At 36.6% G+C, this 21,152-nt stretch overlaps 1 protein-coding gene across 1 annotated transcript; it reads left to right on the forward strand.

Annotated features, from left to right (window-relative positions):
- The first annotated feature begins 517 nt into the window (after positions 1–517).
- Positions 518–19,471, forward strand: LOC107727096 (protein kinase C and casein kinase II substrate protein 3-like). The gene is made up of 10 exons (XM_016536860.1): positions 518–747; positions 3,208–3,308; positions 4,415–4,571; positions 5,169–5,404; positions 6,045–6,200; positions 6,878–7,053; positions 10,223–10,343; positions 11,625–11,755; positions 15,977–16,064; positions 19,422–19,471. The coding sequence occupies exons 2-10, from the start codon at positions 3,255–3,257 to the stop codon at positions 19,431–19,433; spliced, it is 1,131 nt and encodes a 376-aa protein (XP_016392346.1). The 5' UTR covers positions 518–747; positions 3,208–3,254; the 3' UTR covers positions 19,434–19,471.
- The last annotated feature ends 1,681 nt before the right edge of the window (positions 19,472–21,152 follow it).

Here is a 21,152-nt window from a genome sequence, read left to right on the forward strand (position 1 = left end):
CGCCCTTACTCTTAGCTTAAGACTTCTCTCTATTCCTTAGTAAAAGTTTGTCTCAGCAGCTTTGTGAATAGGTTTTAAGAGAAAACTCTTAGCTAAAAACTTTTACTGCTATTTAGGATAACTCCTTAGTGGTAAGATAAAATGTTTTGTGAATACGGGACTACGGGCCCAGATTTCTAGTCTCTAAATGTATGCAAATTAGTGCATATTTAATTCGATAATGCAGTGTTTGCATATTTAAACATAACTACAGATGACTAGTGATACAAAACAGTTGTTTTAATGTACTGTGATCAATCATCTGGGGAAGTTTGGTAATATCTATTCAATATTACCCTATTCACATGTGGTGTCTTGCCTTAATGAAGTCATTTGACTGTTTTGAATGCGTGTTGTTACATAATATTTACTGTTTCATATTTTTTTAATAGTAGACAGCATTCTATGCATACTACACCATAAGCAGTGAGCTAGTATTCTGTGCCAATGATGGTATTTCCGGACTTGGATTTTAAATTAGCAGACGAGGTTCAAGTGAAGCTCTCATATCAGCGCTCCTCCTGGCATGTTTGTGGGAAATACTATCATCAGGAGCTGACTTTCCATTCCCGCCCCTGCCTTCACAGGGAGGAAGTTCAGGGGAAGTAATCCAAGCTCTTTTTATTTGCTGGAAAAAACAAAGACTTCTCCTTATTTGCCCTACTGATCTTCATGGATGCTGACAGAAACTGTTGGACTTTTAGCATGGTAAAAGCAGTTGTTTCTAAAATGCTGAACCAAAAATCATTTTGTAATTATCTTGTAATGGTAGTTGTTGATTTTTGATTAATTCCTTTAAGTTAACATTCATTTATTCAGAATTATTGCATTCCTATTTAATTATTATAATTCCACTCCATCTGTTTGACATGTGCGCTACGGCACTCCTTTAGTAAAGTCTGTGAAGTTCAACTGAGATGGTCTTATCCTATGTTGGTTTTTTTTTAATATACTTTACTAAGTTGATATACTGTCCTTTGTGTCATATTTGAAAAGATATTGAAAAGCAGGATTTAACAAACCATTGAATGAATTGCCAAAACTAGTACATCTACAGCAAATGCTCTTCAACACTCCCAAGCCCCTCTTGAGGATGCTAATTTCCCATTAGCATAGCCAGTTTGGCCTAAATTGGGAGCAGATGCTTCTGTGAGGCCGATCCCACTCCTTCCTCGCGTTTGTTATGTCTGTTTGAGGAAGCTATATGACCTTGGCTCAGACAATATGAAGAGAACCCAAGGCCAGAAGCAGTGCTAAATGTATACAAGCACGGGAAGAGCGTGTACAAGGTTCATTAGGTGGTCACCTACTTGTTCTGTTTGGACTAAATATAGTTTATGCAATAGCCAAAGCAGTTTGTGCGTTAATAAACAGGTTATTTTAAGGCGATGATTAAGTGCCTGAGAGGCATAGTGTCCCTGTGAGCAATAGTGAATGGACACTTCCATGTCATTGGACATATTTTTATCTTGCTACACTTCTAAAAAATAAAGCTCACATAAAAGGGGATTTTCCACTATTTAAAAAAATATTCTTTATTGGAATTTATGTTTCAATGAATAACCTGTACCATCCATGTAACCTTTCCATGCACAAAGGTTTCTATATGGTGGAAAATAGATTATACAGATATTCCTCACACTAAGAAATGGTTCTTTAAAAACTGTTCACTGAAAGGTTCTTTGGGGAACCCAAACTGGTTCTTCTATGGCATTGGATGAATGTTTTTATAGTTCCTCTAACTATTGGTGGAAATACCTGATTTGATTTATTTATAGGAAGTAGGAACATTAATTAATAGGGTCTAGTAGGGACTAACCCAGCACAATAGGAACTCCTAGTGATGTAGGTGTATATTATTTGGCTGAACGCATGCCATACAAAACAATGGCACCCACCATTTAAAAAAAAAAAGTTTACATATACTTACTCCATGAACTAACTCCACAGATATGGAAAACAGAAATAGATGGACTGACGGCGAAGTCCAGACACTTCTCCGTCCTTTAGTTATTGACATTGTTGAATGTAACACTTAAATTATGTCACTGTCAGCCGGCTTTTGTCACTTCAGGGTTCCTACCAGCAGTGCGAATGCAATACTTGGTTCTAAAGAGATCGCCCTGGTGGCTACTACCCAGGTCAAATGCCTCTAAACTTTTAAAAATAAAGGTTCTTTATTTGCATCAGTGGTTCCACAAAGAACCTTTACCATGATCCATGGAATCTTTTCATTCCACAAAAGGTTCTTTACAGTGGAAAAAGGTTCTTCAGATTATTAAAATGTTCTTCACCCTAAAAAATTATTCTTATAAGAACTGTTCACTGAAAGGTTCTTTGGGGAACCAAAACTGGTTCTTCTATGGCATTGCTGTGAAAACCCCCTTTTTGGAACCTTTATTTTTTAAGAGTATAATGTGAAACCCTCACTTTAGGTACCTTTATTTATAAGAGTGTGCAGCAATGGCATAGAAGAACCATTTTGGGTTCTCCAGAGAACCTTTCAGTGAACAGTTCTTAAAAGTACCATTTTTTTTTCTTAGTGTAAAGAACATTTTAATGATCTAAAGGTCTTTCTTCCACTATAAAGAATCCTATGTGCAATGGAAAGGTTCTGTGGATGTTAAAGGTTCTTTATGGAACAATCAATGCCAATAAAGAACCTTTATTTTTGGTAGTTTCTTCAACATTCAACTAGAAACAAATTAGTGGGAGGACCTGGGTGACTGTGGCATCAGTCTTTTTTTTTTTTTTTTTACTCCACCCAGACTGGGGCAGAGAAGCTTCTGCATTTCCTAGGTTGCCTTAGGCAGACACAAAGCCACTCAGAAGTGAGACTGGCCTACGCTGGCTTCTCCTTTGAATTGGAATACAGGATTACTTTGCCTGGGCAGATGTCTTAACCGTAGAGGCCAAGGAGTGTCGGGTCACAACAGGTTGCTGGCAAGACCGTAGTGAAGTGTTTATGGAATATATTTTGAATTGCCTTTGCTTAGTTTTTTGGATTGAACATGAACAAGGCCTGTGCCTTGTAGAGCAGAGACTGGATGAACTGGTTTCTTCTCTGGCAAGACTGCTGTCTTTGGTTGTCTTAATTTGTTGTAACAATTTTGCTGTTACTGACTACGGTTGTTGGCTCTATTTGATTTCATGTCTTGTTCTTTGCAGTTTAACAGACAGCCGCCATCATTCCGTGCTGCAAGGGTGACCCCAAAATGTCTTCCAACGGTGATCTGCAAGACGTTGGGAGCTGGGACAGCTTCTGGGAGGTAAGTATCCCCAACCGCAAATGCACATATGCACACAGATCTTCCTTGCAGAGTGGGCAGCATACTGTGGCGTCCAGCCAGGGAGTTAAAGACTACAGGAACGGATCCCTGCAGATCTGACATTTCCATGAGCTTTCTAAGAGGTTTCCGCCCCTGGCGAGATTTGTAGTAGTTGTACCCCTTCTCCACTGTTTCTTCAAGCATGCTTGGATCACGTCTATACTTGCCTTGGAGAAAACTAACAGATGTGAAGTGCTTTTAGATAGTAAAGTGAAAGTGAAATGTTTATTTTGCCATTATTCTTGTCACTGTAATGCAGAGAGTAATTTAGAGGAGAATGGGGGAGATTGTGCCACTATGTAAGTGTGTTGCTCCCCTAATCTAACAAACTGTGCTTATTGTTTTGTATCATTATGTATTTAGTAAGGGCCCTTCATATACAGCTGCCTGCAATTGAAAGATGCGCATGGAAAAAAAATTATGCTATAAGTTTATAATATAATATCAATTTAGTCACTACCAGGTGTAAAAAGTTATATCAAATGTATTGGTCAATTGACATTGTATAAAACTGTAACAATATAAAGATTAGCCATGGCTAATTATGTATTTATTTATTTATTTTTAAATGGTAGCTAGGGTAAAGTTTGCCAAATGCTTTGGGGTAAGCTATGTCAGTGGCTCAACTAATAGCTGGTGATTGTGAGCTTTGCCTTCAAATGCAGGAAATGTCATTACAAACACTATTAGAAAATGTTACAATTGCTTATAATTCAGCTTACCCCTTGATATGACACGGCTTACCCCAAGTTTTATGAGATTTGCTATAAAGGCCATGCTTTTGTAGATCCTTTCTTCTCATTTCATTTGATAACAGAAGTATAAATACTGTTCGTTTAATTTCATTTCGGTTTTAAGTTAGAATCATAATGAATCTAATTCTAAAATCCTACATTTAACCTTTATTAGACTGTAATGTACTAATCCACTGATAATCCTTGCTGTTAACTGTTGTGACTAGATCATTGAGTCAGTGAGTTAAACTTGAGAACCGGATCAGTCAGATTTAGAAATGGAATGACTCTAACATGACTTTCGTTTGTCAGCCTGGGAACTACAAGAGGACGGTAAAACGCATTGACGATGGCTACAAACTATGCAATGAGCTGGTCAGCTGCTTCCAGGAGCGGGCCAAGATTGAGAAGGGCTATTCCCAGCAGCTGAGTGATTGGGCCAGGAAATGGAGGGGTGTTGTGGAGAAAGGTGAGCATGACTTTGAGTCTCATCGTTCATCCTCCTTAGATAGATGCATGCCTCTACAGTTACATCAACACATTCTGTTCCCATGAGCTGATAAGTGCTTCTGCCAAACCCTTAATAGTTGCACAGTAGTTTCTACGTTTGGGGAAAAGAAGGTATGAAAGTGTAATATGGAGTTGTGCCATGTGTCAGTGATCTATCACTTTATATCATTCATCATTCCATTAGCAACCGGTGTATATTGTATATACTGGATTTTGACTACACTACCTGCATGCATGGATGTGTTTTGAGCACTTGTAAAAAATAACAGCAAAACAGTAAATCCTAAATGTTTGATTTAAAAAATAAACCGTAAATGTATGCAGTTTAAACAAACCACAGTATTTTGTATTGGCCTTAAGAAAAGTCATAGGATATGAATGGATTACCTCCCAGTGAGAGCCTCAGGCTGGCCACATATTCACTAACCAGACCACGTGACCTTAAAGGGGCAGACACACAGACCTACAATTATTATACAGTAGACTTGGGCTTTTAAGCAATTATCCAGTGTTTGGAGCTGACAGATAAAGCTAAATTCTTATTTCTGTCCTGCAGGCTCACAGTATGGGACTCTGGAAAAGGCCTGGCATGCTTTCATGAATGCGGCAGACAGACTGAGTGAGATCCATATGGAACTAAAAGAGAAACTGGTTGTTGAAGACAGCGAAAAGATTAGAAACTGGCAGAAGGATGCCTTCCACAAGCAAATGATTGGTGGATTCCGTGAGACCAAAGATGCCGACGAAGGCTTCCGCAAGGCCCAGAAACCCTGGGTCCGAAAACTGAAGGATGTGAGTCTCCTCCTGTGCAGAATACAAAGTCATTAGTATGGATTTCATCCATTAAACAATGGCAAATATTTTATTTTTATTTTTTTTTTGCGTTTGTGTTTTCGTTTGATTTGTTGTTTTGGTTTTGTTGTGTGTGTGTTTTTTTTTTTTAAATTTTTTTTACTTTAATTAATTTATTTTTTTTTTTATTTTTTTTTTAATTGGCAGCTCACCCATAATGATCTGATCTGATGTTATCATCTACTCATAGTAATGGCACTTAAACTCAATTTTTTTTATGGAATGTAAATTTAGTTCAGAAATCTTAGACATAACTCAGAAATCTCTTTTTTTTCAACTAGTTTCATCAACTAGTAGATGGTAATCAGTGACCAGTGATTGTCAAGCTGACCAAATGACGAAGGTTCATATGATTTGTTTGTTATATTTCAAGTCTTCTAAGGCCATATGATAGCTTAGTATATAGCTTGACCACCATACATGTTTGGTGTAACATTATGATGAATAAATGATGGCAGAATCTTTGTTTTTGGGTTAGCTGTCCTTTTAAACAATGTTTAAAGAGAATCATGTTTGTACTTAGCCATATTATTTACTCATTAAGAAATATACTGTTGTGTAAATATCTTCTCTGCGGTAGGTGGAGTCTACCAAAAAGAGTTATCACCAAGCCCGGAAGGAAGAGCGCACGGCGTTGACCCGTGAAACTCATGCCAAGGCTGACCCCACCAAATCCCCAGAAGAGGTCCGCAAGTTCACAGAACGCCTGGAGAAATGTACCCAAGAGGCAGAGAAGGTAGCATGAGAAAAAGCACAGACACAACAATTTTTCAGTTTTATTAAGGATTATAGTAATTTTTACGTTGGTAATTACTGTATTAGCTTGTCTGCAACTGTCCATGTCTAGTCTGAAGGAGATGGGTGGGGATTGAAATGACAGAATTTCCATAAACTTAGACAAGACAAGGCTTGTTTGTTGCTTGTGTCAACGGTAAGGCCCCTGTGATGATGTCTTTGGACTTGTTGTGACAATGCAAAATTATGGGTGTGAATAACATGTTGTTGAATGTGTAGTTTCATTCATAAAAATATACTTCCTGCAGTTTCTGTCTCCTCAAAGGGAAACATCACCCGATTTTATGTATTTAAAAGGATTTTGCTTTAATTTTTCTATCATTTATAAAAGCAGACTTTATTGTCTGTTATAGACAGTCATGAAATTCATATTAGTGCATTTGCATTTCATTTAGCACATGCTTTGATCCAAAGGGACTCATAAATGAAGAAAGTGGTACATCTTGCTTTTTCAGATTCAACAATTCTCGATCCAAACATTGTGAATATGCACTGTTCCATTAGATGTATTCTGAGTATACTGAACAGGAAATTATGATCTTTGGAATTGACCTTGTAAACTGTGTCCCATGACTCTGTCCCATGAACTTGCACATCTGTTTGGATGTTTTCCCTCAGGCTAAGGAGCGTTATGAGAGAGCCCTGGACGAGCTGAATCGCTGTAACCCGCGTTACATGGAAGACATGGAGCAAGTGTTTGAAATCACACAGGAGGCAGAAAAAAAGAGGCTTCGCTTTTTTAAAGAAGTGCTGCAGGACATACACCAGCACATGGACCTCTCCAGCAATGATGGGTTAGTCTCTCTGCTTCACTGTTTACTAGATACTTATCTTCTTGGACAGCATCCTAATCAAAATATTTGATTTGAAACTCATCGACAACAAATCACATGCACCACACAAACAGTTCTTCAGCGATTTAGAGAAGAGTCCAGTAGAATCTAATGCTGCTAATGACTCTTTACTATGCATAATAAATATGTAGTACACGCATTGTAAAATTATTTTTAATTAGATTACAGTATTTTAAATCAGTTTGTTTTAGTATTTAATATAGTATGCAGATATGAATAATCTGCATTTTCCTTGACTTTAACCAGCTTCTTGGCTAATAATTCTCACTGGCTTGTCACAGTGCATTCTGGGATTGCCTTATCCACAAAGTATACATATGATACTTCTATAGAATTTGAATAAAACAAGGTATTTAGAAGGCCACTTCCAATAGATCTTAGTCAGGGTAGAGCCATCTTTCATTTCTGACATGCAAAAATGAGGCTTTGACGAATAGAAGTACAGTGTATTAAATGGATTATACTGTTTTTTAACAACATACCGATTGTTTAGCTGACGATGCATCTTTCCAAAAGACTTTCAGTAGACAAATCCCTATATAAATCATACAGTGTGTGCCATTGTAAAGGCTTAGGTAAAGGAGTCTATCCCTCATAGCTTTGTTTTCATCCATGTAAAATTTAAAACAGCATCTACCCCGACTAAGACCTATAGAGTTAGCAATGTTGCTTGAGCTAAACAAGACGCTGATAATCATAAAAAACAAATATTGTTTAAAAATGTATTGTGTGGAATAAATAATTTTCAATTAATTGCTTATTTTTAATATTATAAATATTTTTAATGGTACTTGAGCTAAAAATACAATAGTCTAATCATAAAAACAAATATTTGGTCAAATGGGCTGTTTTTATTACAATAAAATAGTTTTCATTGAGTAAGTACTTTTTGAATTAATATAATTTGTCAAGATTTGCTATGGCATCTTGGATAAATTTTTTTATGGTAGCACTTTATTTCACAGTCCTGTTCCACATGTACATACTATGCACTTGTTATAATATTTACAATTACTGGATAATAACTAGGTATTTACCCTGAACCTATCCCTAAACCTAACCCTAACCCATGTAGTTATATTATCAGTACTTTCTTGGGTAAGTCCAGTTAAGTGCACGTACTGTAAAATAAAATGCAACCAATTTTGTTCACTGAGCTTGATGCAGTGCATTCTGGAATTGCTTTTTCCTACTTTTAATAGTAATAGATATTTTCTTCGGTACCTTTTGGAATTGGATAGAATAATGTACTTTGCTAGTTTATTTTAGCTGAGTTTATCCATGAAGATTTGAATATCTAAGAAGGCAGCAGAATTTAGCTTCCAGTTGTTTTGAGCAGTCTACAAATGCTGTCTAGTTGGGTGGCTTGCTAGAGTTTGAAACCGAGCCACTGAGAGAATGACAGGCACAGATTTCGACAGTTTTGAGTTGTTCAATTAAAAATGACATGAGACAAATGGGGAGCTCCGTCTCAAACTTTACTCAATGTCAAATCCTGATTTATATCAGCAATTTCAGTAACCTCAGGCTCTTGAAATAGTTTCTGGTCATTTATGTGTCTCATAGCTAAAACTGAAATAAATGTTAACCATTAATACAGTTTTGAGTTGTTCAATTAAAAATGACAGACAAATGGGGAGCTCCGTCTCAAACTTTACTCAATGTCAAATCCTGATTTATATCAGCAATTTCAGTAACCTCAGGCTCTTGAAATAGTTTCTGGTCATTTATGTGTCTCATAACTAAAACTGAAATAAATGTTAACCATTAATAAGTGCTTATTTGTTTTTCCAGGCTCTCTGTTATCATTATGTTTACTTAATGAGGAATTCTGAGCATGTCGTTGACTATTAACCAGGGTCATTTCAAAAGAGCTGAAAGCTAGGGTGACTTCATGTATCCTTTTTGTTTTTTAATCAGTGAACAAATACCTCCTTTCGTTTTGTGTTTCGGTGTTAGCTTAAGCAGCGTGGAGTTACATGTTCAGAATAGCAACAAAAACAACACCCTTCAAACCTGTCTCTGCAGTTTTGCACAATTGTTTACTTTTGTTGTGCTGTAATTACAGGGCTGGTGCTGAGCTGCGTGGTAATCATATGTAGCTTAGTTTCATGTACAAGAATCTTTGTGTTTACCTCTTTCCCTCATTCTTTGTATTTCCATGGTACTTAATGTTCCTGCCTCTTTTGTTCTGTTAGCAGTGGTTATGAAACTAAAAACTATTTTGTTTTACTTTTTTTTTTTTTTTAAATATAGAAGTGTTTGTCCGAACAAAACTCGTCAACAGGATACTAGGGTATAGTGGGTGGTTTTAGCATGTTACTATTTCTAATAAAAGCAAATGTTTGCTTACTTGCCGATCAATACATATTAAAGGCACAATATGTAATTTTCGCCACTAGAGGGCGCGTATTCAAAATAAACAAAGAGATAAAGGCGTAGTTTGATGACGCCGTGACTGAGTGTGGAATCATGGGCGTTGTCGTCTTCATCCCCACAGCTGATGCAATCCGACGGGACGTTTTATCATACTAGATGCATTTGAAAGTTCTGTTATACTGCTACTCTATGCGGTCGTCACCGGTCTATTAAAACGCACAACATATTAAAGCGTCTGCACAAATCTGTCTTATTGGCTTAGTGGCACCAAAATCAAAAATGCGTTATGGTTGTCAAGGTTTTTGGCAAAAGGGAATGACAACCATTTTCCTCTCTTTTTCTCTAGTCATGTAAACATTTTTTTTTAAAGAAATCACATTTCTGCTGCATAAATACCCACGTTTTATTAAAAGCTTGTCTTGCCAGTGGTGCATTACCCATTTAAGTAAATATATGTCTACTACAACAAGGTACTAATATTAGGTAATGTACAAAGTTGTCTCTTAAACTATTGTACCCTGAATGGAACGTTTTTTTGACACTATGCAGGATATGTCTAAAAATATTTCTGTGTGAGTTGCTTTAAAGGTATGATCAATATTAATAGCGATGTTTGTCTTAGCAACAACCATCATTTAAAGTTGATGTTGGCTGTATTTTTTAAACATGCACTTCCTTGTGCATAAATAAAAACCTGTCCTGACAGAGTATGTGGAAAATCCCCATGCAGATTTCGAGGCCTGTACAGAGACCTCAGCCAGACCATCAATGCAGCCAATGACGCAGAGGACCTCAGGTGGTGGAGGAACACCCATGGGCCCGGCATGTGCATGAATTGGCCCCAGTTAGAGGTATAGTAAGTTCTCTGCTCTGCAAAATATTGTTTTGTTTAGAATATTTGCTACATCACAGAATGCCAGGTAACACACAGACCAGACTACAAACATAAACGGTAACATTTGCTTAGAATAGATACAGCATTAATGGACCAAAACACTGCTGTGGAGTTGTCAACCATAGAGCTGTTTTGGGCCCCAGGCTCCAGTGGTGGTGAATTTCTAATGGGCTGAGCGTGAATGAGCTGTTGTCTTTGCACGGCCCATGAGTGGGTTCTGGAATGTTGGATCCCTCTCCCTAATGGCAATCCTTCCCCCCTTCCTTCCCAGCCCTCCCCACAACACAAACACACGCAGACACACAGTGGCAGTGTCAGCATCTCCATTTGTGTAAATGAGGTTTGTACATAACACAACTGTGTGTGTGTGTGTACAGATGTGTCATGGAATCTGAGTGTCTGAAATTTAGAAATCCTCCATGGTGTGAATGTTTAATTGAGCAGTAGGAGAGTGAATAGCAGTCACAGAGCTACAGTAAAACTAAGCTTTTAGTCAGGTTTGCCCAGGTAAGGGACACCTCCAGAGGAATCTTCTGGCATCCTCCCTGTTCTGCCAGCACACTGGAGTCCTTTGTGTGGCTGTAAAAAGGCACAGACTCTCTCTCTCTGCACAGTGATCGAAGGCTGACTGGATGATGGTCCCACATGTGACTGTGAATATAAGTGCTGTTATGTCACAGTCACATTGTGTGACTGATCTGTATTCTTGTTCTGCTTTAAGGAAAAGTTATTTACAGGGATGGATTAACACACACACACCAAACAGTATATTTTTGTTTTGAACTTGTGTTTTATTAAAAGGGAAAACTGGGTGTGAAATAATGCAGTGACAGTATAATGTAAATGCCTGTTTATTGCATTGTCATTGCTTATTGCTTGTAAAACACAAACACAAAATCCTGTAAAATTTGCATGCATATGTGCGTGCACACATTGTTATATTATTTAAATAATATATACGATTATTTATACCTTTTTTTTTAAATACATCATTAAAATCGAAACATTATAGCAATGGGAAGTAGTGAGTATAACACAAATTAGTTACATGCAAATCCTGTAAAACATGCATATGTGCGTGCACACATTGTTATATTATTTAAATAATATATAAGATTTATACCTTTTTTTTTAAATACATCATTAAAATCTAAACATTATAGCAATGGGAAGTAGTGAGTATAACACAAATTAGTTACATGCAAATTATGGATTTTCACATTTCATGTTTTAACAGGAGTGGTCACCAGAAGCAAACCGATCCATCAGTCGAAGAGACAGAAACAGTCGTTCTGATGACGTGGTCACTCTGACTAATATTGTCTCAGCGGGAGACGAACCCCCGAAGACTCCACAGGAAACTACGAGGTACATCTGACTACTGCATGCTCGTATGCTCATGCGCAAGAAAATATTAATATAATTTATAATTATGTTTGAATTGAAATAAAAAATTTGAAATGTAAAAACAATGTAGTTCATTTAAAAATAATTTGAAAAATGTAAAATATTATTTAAAAATGTGTTTAATTATTTATATATATATTTTTTAATTAATACATTTAACCCTCAATCAAGTTTAATTTTTGGACCTTTAAATTTAACATTTTGGCCCCTTTTTACAGTTCAGTTCTGTGTGGGGGGAAAAAAAGTTGATTAAAATGGTGACAAATGAGATTTTAGCAATTACAGCAATTGATCTAATAAATGTGTATTTTAAAAAAAAATCAATACTGATCTGGATACAGTGCAATACAGTGCTTGATGGCCAATATGACTATACAATTTAATTATATCAAATAAGGTGCACACAAAATTGTTGCAACATGAAAACAACATTTCCTCAAAATTCACACAATATTTGAAAAATTTACATTTGTCAGCCACCCAAATATAGATACACAGATTCTTGAGTTTCATATTCTGCTACAATAATAATCCAACTTTTAATTACAGTGTTGTATTTAGAAGTGGAGGGTTGCTATTGTTTTTTTGTTTTTTTTTAATTATCCTGACAACAGTTCTTCCCTGAGGGCTTCACTCACTGCTTATAGAACCAACTACACCAATTAGCACTAAGTTAGCGTATTCAAACTGTTTGTGTATATATATATGTGTGTGTGTGTGTGTGTTAGGGTAGCATGTTAACACAGGATCAAGGGAAATCAAAGGTATTAGCTAAATGAAGTGCCTGGAAAGAACTGAGAAGGTCTGGTACAGATAATTTAGAGGACTCATGTTTGTGTGTTGTATCTGAATCTCTCTCACAGGGAACACGGGCACACAGGAGAATGCCTGTTAAATTGCAGTATTAAATGTGGCCTTCTGCAGCTTCCTGCTTATTAGTCTGGTCTCTGTTGACTCTTAAACCCACAGGTGGCTTGAGGCGGATGGCTATTACGAGAACCTAAGTGGCTATGCACCGGGAGTGTCAGTGCAACTTTCTCTTTTTATTGACCTCCTCTCTCGGAGTACAAACAACAGCTCTGTTCTAAAACCTAGTTAGCAGCCTACCTAGACAGTATTTTAAGGAATCATGGATGCACGCCTTACACAAAGGTTGTTACAAAAGTAGGCAGCAATGTTATGCAGTAGTAATACACAAACTCCGGCAACCGAAAAGATTCAGTCAGAAATGTATCTTTGGTTTTGGCTGAAATGGTTCTGGAGGGCCAAAATCATTGAGTAAAATTGTGACATTCAATTAGCGCTTCTCAGACTGCACCTTTTGACTGTGTCAGTGGCTATTTTGTGAATGCAAAGTGTATAAGCTACAACAGATAAATGGGTCAGTAATGTGGATGCTTTGACTGTCGATTTTTATTTTTCTTCATCAGTCATTTTGATAAACCAAGACGTTTTAGTCTCACTGATTTCACTTGATGTGTGAACCAAACTTCTCTAAGTTAAGCATTTTTGAGGTTCCATTTACTGTAGGTTAGAATATTGTCTTAGAAGGCAGCTGTCTATGTAGGCAGCAAATGGCAAGGTAGCTCACTAGGTTGTGGAACAGAGCTAACTATATCTTCAAGACAAGAACATTTTGAGATCTATTAGCATTATGTAGTTTTTGTTGTTGTTGTTGTTGTTGCTATTAAGATTAATCAAATTAACCCATTTGATCCCAGTCCCTTGTGAGAGCCAATCATTTGTGAACATTAGTTCCAAGCTAAAAATTGTTCAGAGCAGTATGCTTAAATCAAGTTTTTAACAATTACACCTTTTATTTGCTCCTTGCAGTCTCCTCTGAAAATCAATATGTAGCCTTGTTTCTAGTACTGCTTTACACTTATTTTTCTTGGAGTAAATATTGAAGGAATGTTCCGGGTTCAGTACAAGTTGAGCTCTATTGACAGCATCTGTGGGGCAAGACATTACACTGAGATAAACTTTACACAGTTTTGAAAGTATTGTCACGAAACTTAAACAGTGTTACATGTGGATACCACATAGTTTATGTACAGTGAAATCCACCCAGTGGAAATGTGTTGGAGATGCATAACAAGAAGTTAATCCACCTGGAAAAGTAGTTCCACCACTAAAAGGACAATTAAGATGCCATTATTGCATAAATAACAAATTTTAGTATGGAAGAGTTAATAAGTGCTTTAACAAAAACACTACCTGCAAATATCTGCTTTTTAAGCCCTCTGGAATCTTCTGTTCCTTAAGCCCAAAGTAAACTTCAGTTATGACACAGATGTTTGGCGTATGCATACAGTCGAATGCAAAGCCTTTCAAAAGGTTTTCCATTTGATAGCATGCACAGACACAGGTAGTCAACACATGCTGTTGACATTTATAAAGTTTCATCCTTATCCAGTGTCTGCACTATTTCTCCAGGTGTTATCACTGACAGAATGTCTTTGTCTCTTTCTTAACCCTCACACAAGCTGATCAGCATAGGTGTCTGTTTTTGTTGCTTCTTCAATACTTTGTTTTTCCATCCTGAGGTCTGCGCAGGAACAATTTTTCACAATATTCTGTCCCCCTCCCGTTAAAAACAAGTTTTTTTTCCAATCTGCGACTTTTTGACCACTCAATGCCAATTTCCACACGCATAACTTTTCTGACCTCACCTTGTTGCATTTGTCGCAGCAGACAAAAGGAAGGTGCTTTCTCTTCCTGTTGGCTATAACCAAAGACCACTGTTGTGCAATCGACTAATAACATTCTGCACTTGAAAAAATACTTTTAAATTTTTTTTGCATTTCTTTCTTCCACTTCCCGAGCATGTCATTATCTTCCACAGTGTTGCCAAGTCAGCGTTTTTTTTTTCGTAGAATTGGGCTACATTTATGTTGCTGCCATGGGCTGTTTTTTTTGTTGGTTTTTTTTGGTAAACAATTGACCCTTCACCAGGAGTTCGATTGACAGGAGATCTGACCAATCATACCACTGAATCTGCTATTTTGTCCGACAAACAAACCAGACAGAAGAGTAGATTCATGTCGGTGGTCTTGAACTCCAAAAATGGGGTGTATTGACTTTACGCGGCTGAAACAAGATACCTTCTGATGTTCACTCATGTTTGCTTCATGCTGTAACTAGTAAAGAGGAAGAGATGATCGGTTCACATGCCGCTTAGTCTCAGCCTCAGACATCATGCCCACGGACCGTTGGCTAAACGTCTGATGCATATGGCCCACAAAAGTGGAAACACTTCAGGAGTTTCGAAGTCGTCGTCGGATTGGTTGAATTATACAGGATTTCCGGGAGACGTGTGTGTCGCGTTCTTTAACGTTCCGCCTGGAAACAAAGATACCGTGCCGCCAAACCCCCTCACGACAGAAGAAAGCCGTTGTGTTTACAACTGTGACGATGAGCGCTTATCAGGATCAACTAAACGCTGGATTTTCAAAAGTATGTGAAAAAATTTAAGTTCGCGGCATAGAATCTTTAAAATACATCAGAGAGTTTTACACACCGATCTGTTATTGTGGCGACATTTCCACGCCAAAACGTTATTTATTGTTTAAAAACGACTAATTTTGAAAGCCGAGTCTTTGTTTCATACCAAAAGTAACCTGCTTTGTCTTGTCTGTCGGTGCGTTGTCAGTTTTCTCTTTGCTCTGTGACTTATTTTTCACTGCGTGAGAACATGATGTAGCATGATGTAGCGTGAGAGCGCCATGGCTTGACGGACATTGCAACAATAACGAAGGGGGCGGGTTTTTGCGAAGGGTCTATCGAGCTAGTTTTGAGTACGAATTGGGCTGTTTTTGTTATGCAGACCTGGCAACCCTGATCTTCCACTTCCACTCACCAATTCAGTCATGAGCTGGATAAAATTGACATCATGTGCATTGTGTGCATACGCTAACCAAAATATACTTCAACTGTTTGCGCATGACTGTAATGTGATTTTTGAAGGACATTAAAATTAGTTTCTGTGATAATCCACAGCATGCCACAGATAATAAAAATGAAATAACATTGAATTCCTTCTATAAATTTGAAACGTTTCAAATGTTTTTAGCTGAACTATCACTGATCACCTGATTACCAAGCTATTAATCTTCCACTTTCTATTAAAATGATTTGTCCATGAGTTTGTTCAGTTTTCTAATTCCTTTTCTTTTCAAACAGGGCGGGTAAAGACTACTCCTCGGACTGGTCTGATGAAGAGAGCCCCAAAAAATACATCGCAGCCAACGGGGTGGACGAGGAGGAGAAGGTAGTCGGGGTTCACGTTAAAGCGCTGTATGATTACACTGGGCAGGAGGCTGATGAGCTGAGCTTTAAAGCAGGTATTAATCCCTACTAATGCTTATTAATGCCACACACATGAACATACACATGGCTGCGGCTTGTGGATTCATCAAACCCCTTTTCTTTGCTCTTTCAATGCCTTGCTGTGCATGGTAGTGCAGTTATTTCAAAAGGCATTGTGGAAAGGATGAAATGAAATGGGGATTGTCAATCTAAGCATGTGTGTGATTAAACCCTACATGTTACATGGGTTTATTTGAGACTGCTTCCTCACATTTAGACAAAACCCATGAAACTGCTTTGGAACTACTGAACTGACACAAAACACAAATTTATTCCTTTACAATTTGGCTGTGCTAGAATTTTCAAAAATAGAAGCAACAAAACAAAATGGGCAAAGAAATTAAACACTTATATTAAGCTGATCTGAGCTGTTACACTTGTAACAAAATGTTTGCTTCCAGTGGAAAAGGAATCTAATCCACAACCTTGTTTTTATCGTTTCCCAGTTTTCGCTTCAGAGTAAAGTCCTATCAGGCTTCCTAATAAAACGACTGACTTTAATCTAGCCAGCAGACCAAAGATATTTAGCATTAGTGTCTGTGCTGCCGGAAGCTGTGAAGTAATGTAGAATGAGGGTAAATCAAATCTCAAGGTCAGAACTAACTGGCCTGGGCAAGAATAATGAAACTATCTCATTTGGTCTTGTTTGCTAGAGAAGAGCTTAACTGGATAGATGAGCAGGTCCCAGGATCCACCTAGAGGGTTTTTAAATCAGCATGCATGCCTTAAATATTATATAAAGCTTAAAGGATACATTCAGATTATTTATGAACTCAAGACACTGCCAAAATCCATGCCAGCCAGCAGCTCTAAGAAAATGTGCAATAGCAGACATGCCAAGAGTGACACCTGGTGGTCATTTACTGAAGTTTATTTTTTTCACTCAAGTAAAGTAGATTTAAAGGTGTACTCGGTCGGTATTTGTGTTTGTTGCATTGGCCGATATCACAGTCATCTTGGATTTATACTGACACCTATTGGTGTGGATGTAGCATGATGCTAAAGCTAATGTTTTCAGTTCAGTATTATGTATTCCTTATGTGTGAAACTTTCTTTAATGACAGGAAAAAACACAGTGTACTATTAAGTTCCTACAAGAACTATAAATCGTTCCCTTAAAAGTTTTTTTTTTTTTTGAAGTAGGTTTTACAAAAAACCTTAATATTTCACATTTAATTCAATGTTACTTGTCAATTCTCTGTAATTATTTGTGAAATTTGCTATAATTTTCAGAGTGAAAATTGTTTCAAAGTAAATCCTACTATTTTTTTTTTTTCATTGTTCCTCCAGCAAACCTTCATAAGCTAAAATGTTTTTGAGGCAGTTGAATATTAAAGTTCCCTGAATACATGCTAGAATATTTCAGGCATTTTCATTTTTAAGAGTGTAGGTGCATAGAGATAAATTGAGCTTGAAACCTGGTTTATGCTTGATGTGTCTGTACAGGCATGAGGGTGTGTGAAACAACAAAAGTGACATCATTGCAGCCCTTGCGAAACTGTATGTTGACTCTGCAAGGCTTGACTTCACACAGTCATGCACATCCCTGTCTGGAGCCATTTGGCTGGAGCGATAATTAGGGATTCACTAATATTAAAGGGGTGGTTCACTGTTTTTTTTCTAGGCTTGATTGTGTTTATGGGGTGCAGTCTAACATGTGTTAATGCTTTAAACTTACAGAATTTTAAAAGACAGATATCTCCGTTAGAATTGAACTTTCAGCTTCGTAATTTTGCAGATATTGTTTATGCTCAAACAGCAACATTACACACTAACGTTAAAAAAGTGAAATCGCAATCAACCACCCCTTTAAAATTCTGTCCAGTCTCAGTAAGCCTGTAATTATTTTCATTACTGTATAAACCCATAAATGTCCGATGGTAAAATTTTAATTTTACAATTTTAAATTTTGTTTTAAAAAAAGAATGCTAAAACACATTATAATGTACCCCACTGTTCAAAAGTTTTTTTTTTTAATGTTTTAGAATGAAGTCTTTTATGCTAACCAATAAAGCCTGATCAAAAATACACTAAAAATTAATATTATGAAATGTTAATACAATACCAAATAACTGTTTGAGTGTATTTTAAAATGTAATTTATTCCTGTGATGGGAAAGCATCATTACACCAGTCTTCAGTGTCACATGATCCTTCAGAAATCATTCTAATATGCTCTAATTTGCTGCACAAGAAACATTTCTTATTATTATCAGTGTTGAAAACTGTTGTGCTGCCTAATATTTTATTTAAACGGTGATACTTTTTACATGATTGTTTGATGACTAGCAAGCAACAGCATTTATATGAAATGGAAATATTTTGTAAAAGTATAAACATCTACACTGCCTAACACCTGATTAATTTAATGCATCCCCACTATATTAAAAAAAATCTAACTTTGATTGGTGGTATTATGCAATATGAAATATGCAAATTCATTTTAAGATTTGTTAAAGATTAAGTTAAACTATTAATAAAGTAGTAGCGATTTAAAATAAGTATTAGATGATTGCAAATGTATATAAATAAAATATAAATGTAAAAATAGTGGAAATGTGTGAGCATATAATTTAATATTGACTTCTAGCAGTTAAAAAAATCTCCATTTATAATACAGTATGGTACAGAGCCATGTAATATGAAAATTATGAGAGATGCAATATGACTAAAACAAAAACGCCTGCCTATGCATCACGTCAGAGTGCTAAAATTAAAATCACCTTTGAAGGGGGCTGAGGCGTCATTGTCCCATGTAGGTGAATGTGATTTCACCAAGTGCAACATGTTCCTGGATCAACATCCTTTTTGATCCTGGAACAACATTCCAATCAACCAATCAGAATTGAGGGATAAGTTAACAGGAAATGTCCATTTTAGTCTTACAACCAGAGTTAGGTGCTTCTACACCCTTGTTATTCAACCATCATTTCCCTCTGATTTTCGGGATAAATTATAGGTAGGGATAGGTTTAGGTCTATATTGTTGATCCAGGAACATGTCTGTCTTGGCAAAATCACAGTGACCGTCCTATGTACAACGTTTGTTATATCTGGTTATATACACTAGTCAACATTTGAAGTGGATCAAAACCTAAAACCAACTTTTTTTGATCCACTTCAAATGTTTACTACTATATTATAGCAGGGCTGCTGCTATATATTGATTTTGTGGTTATGACTGGTTTTATATTATCCTATGCATACGTCTCATTGAAAAGGAAGGCATGGTATTATGAAACACATGTTTGTGTCGTACAGGTGAAGAGTTAATGAAGCTGGGTGAGGAGGACGAGCAGGGCTGGTGTGGATACTTTCTGTAAGATGTTAGATTGTTCTAGTTTAACTGTACATTTCTTTGGCTGTAGTTCAGAATTGAAGGATTCTTCATTGCATATTTACCTTTATGTTTTCACAAAGATATATGGATTTATAATATACAAACTATTACTGGGCATATTCTCTTAGTCGCCCTTTGGAATCTCGAGTCTTGGATTCTTGTCAAAGGATTTGGGAGATTCTAAAATCTTTTCGGCTGGATTGTTTTACTTTTTTCATTTATCTTTTTGTTTTTATTTGGAGCGCAGGAAAGTTTCTGTTGTCAGGTGAGAGAAAGTGAGAACGGGCAAAACCTCTGGAGGACGACTTGTGGTCTTGATAAGGTGCGTGTGTGAGAGTGCTCATGGGAAATATTTTCATTTCCATATGCTCTGCCTCCAATGTGCCCCACTGTGAACATGGTTTTACATGAAACTACTGTAACAGCCAATACAAATCGATGTAAAAAATACCAAATAAAAGTGAATGAGATTCTTCTTGTTGTATAGTGGCTGTGATGCTGCTTAAACATGAAGTGAAGTTTTACATTAAATCATTTCATTAAAGTTGTTTCTAGGAGTTTTGTGGTTTGTAAGTTGAGTCCAGGACAATTTAACAACAGATGAGTCACATTCTGCCATATACTGGAGCTTTCTGGTAATTTGGTTCTCCTCAGGTTTATGTGAAATTACGTAATTATTATTTTTTTTATAAAGAATAAAACCTGTTCAGTTATTTTGAAAATATCATCAGGCAGCTACTGGGTAGCTGACGTGACCGTTCAAGTAGTCATGCAGTATTACAACTATCAAAAACAATTTTATTTTCTAAATCTTTTATAATTATGCATGCGATTTTTATGACCTCATATTAATAGTCCACTTCAAGAAGTATTTGAACTGCAAAAATAAATCGTAAAAAAAACATGAATGGTGATATTTATTAAAAATCTTATGCACTTAAAATAACCATATAATTTTTAAAAGAAGACAATTGAGCTCAAACACTGCTGCATTGCACATTTTGTTGCTTTTTAAAATTTAGGGGTTATTACCAAATTTATTGTAATTCTAGAGATGAATAAAAAATTACCATTGCTGTGCACATGCATAGATGTACACACTGACAGATGTGGGTCACTGACAAACAAACGGGTCACTGGGCAACAGCATCATAAAATCTAAGTATTAAGAACTGTTACATGAACAGTGTTTAGGAATCATAGTAAATTTGAGCTCAACCCAAAAGCATCATAAACCTAAAAACGCTGAATGAATTATTGTCCGCATTTGCAGTCTGGAGATTTTGGACAGTCTTGAGTTGACAGATTTCACTGAAAATCATGTGTAAGACGGACACAGATTCAGATTTTTTTTTTTTTTGGAGGAAAAAAAACAAAAACAACAGTGAACCTGTCCGGTCTGAGAATATCAAACATAAAATTTTAAAATATTTATTTAGTTTTCATTTGTCTGCCGGCAACGACGTGTGCTTCTGTGCGAGTTTGTTGTGTTCAGTCGTTTAGCATACGAGGACGTTTTCGGCAAATGCATGATTCCTAGTTTTAATATTCAGATTTGTAAAAAATGTAGTGTAATCCAAACCTTAAGTAGATTGTAGAAACCACTGGCATCAGTGGTCCCCATACCAGCCATTTAGGCTGCTTTTGGGAAA

The sequence above is a fragment of the Sinocyclocheilus rhinocerous genome, unplaced genomic scaffold, assembly GCF_001515625.1.
Source record: "Sinocyclocheilus rhinocerous isolate Xijiao unplaced genomic scaffold, SAMN03320098_v1.1 scaffold35, whole genome shotgun sequence".
Lineage (NCBI taxonomy): Eukaryota > Metazoa > Chordata > Actinopteri > Cypriniformes > Cyprinidae > Sinocyclocheilus > Sinocyclocheilus rhinocerous.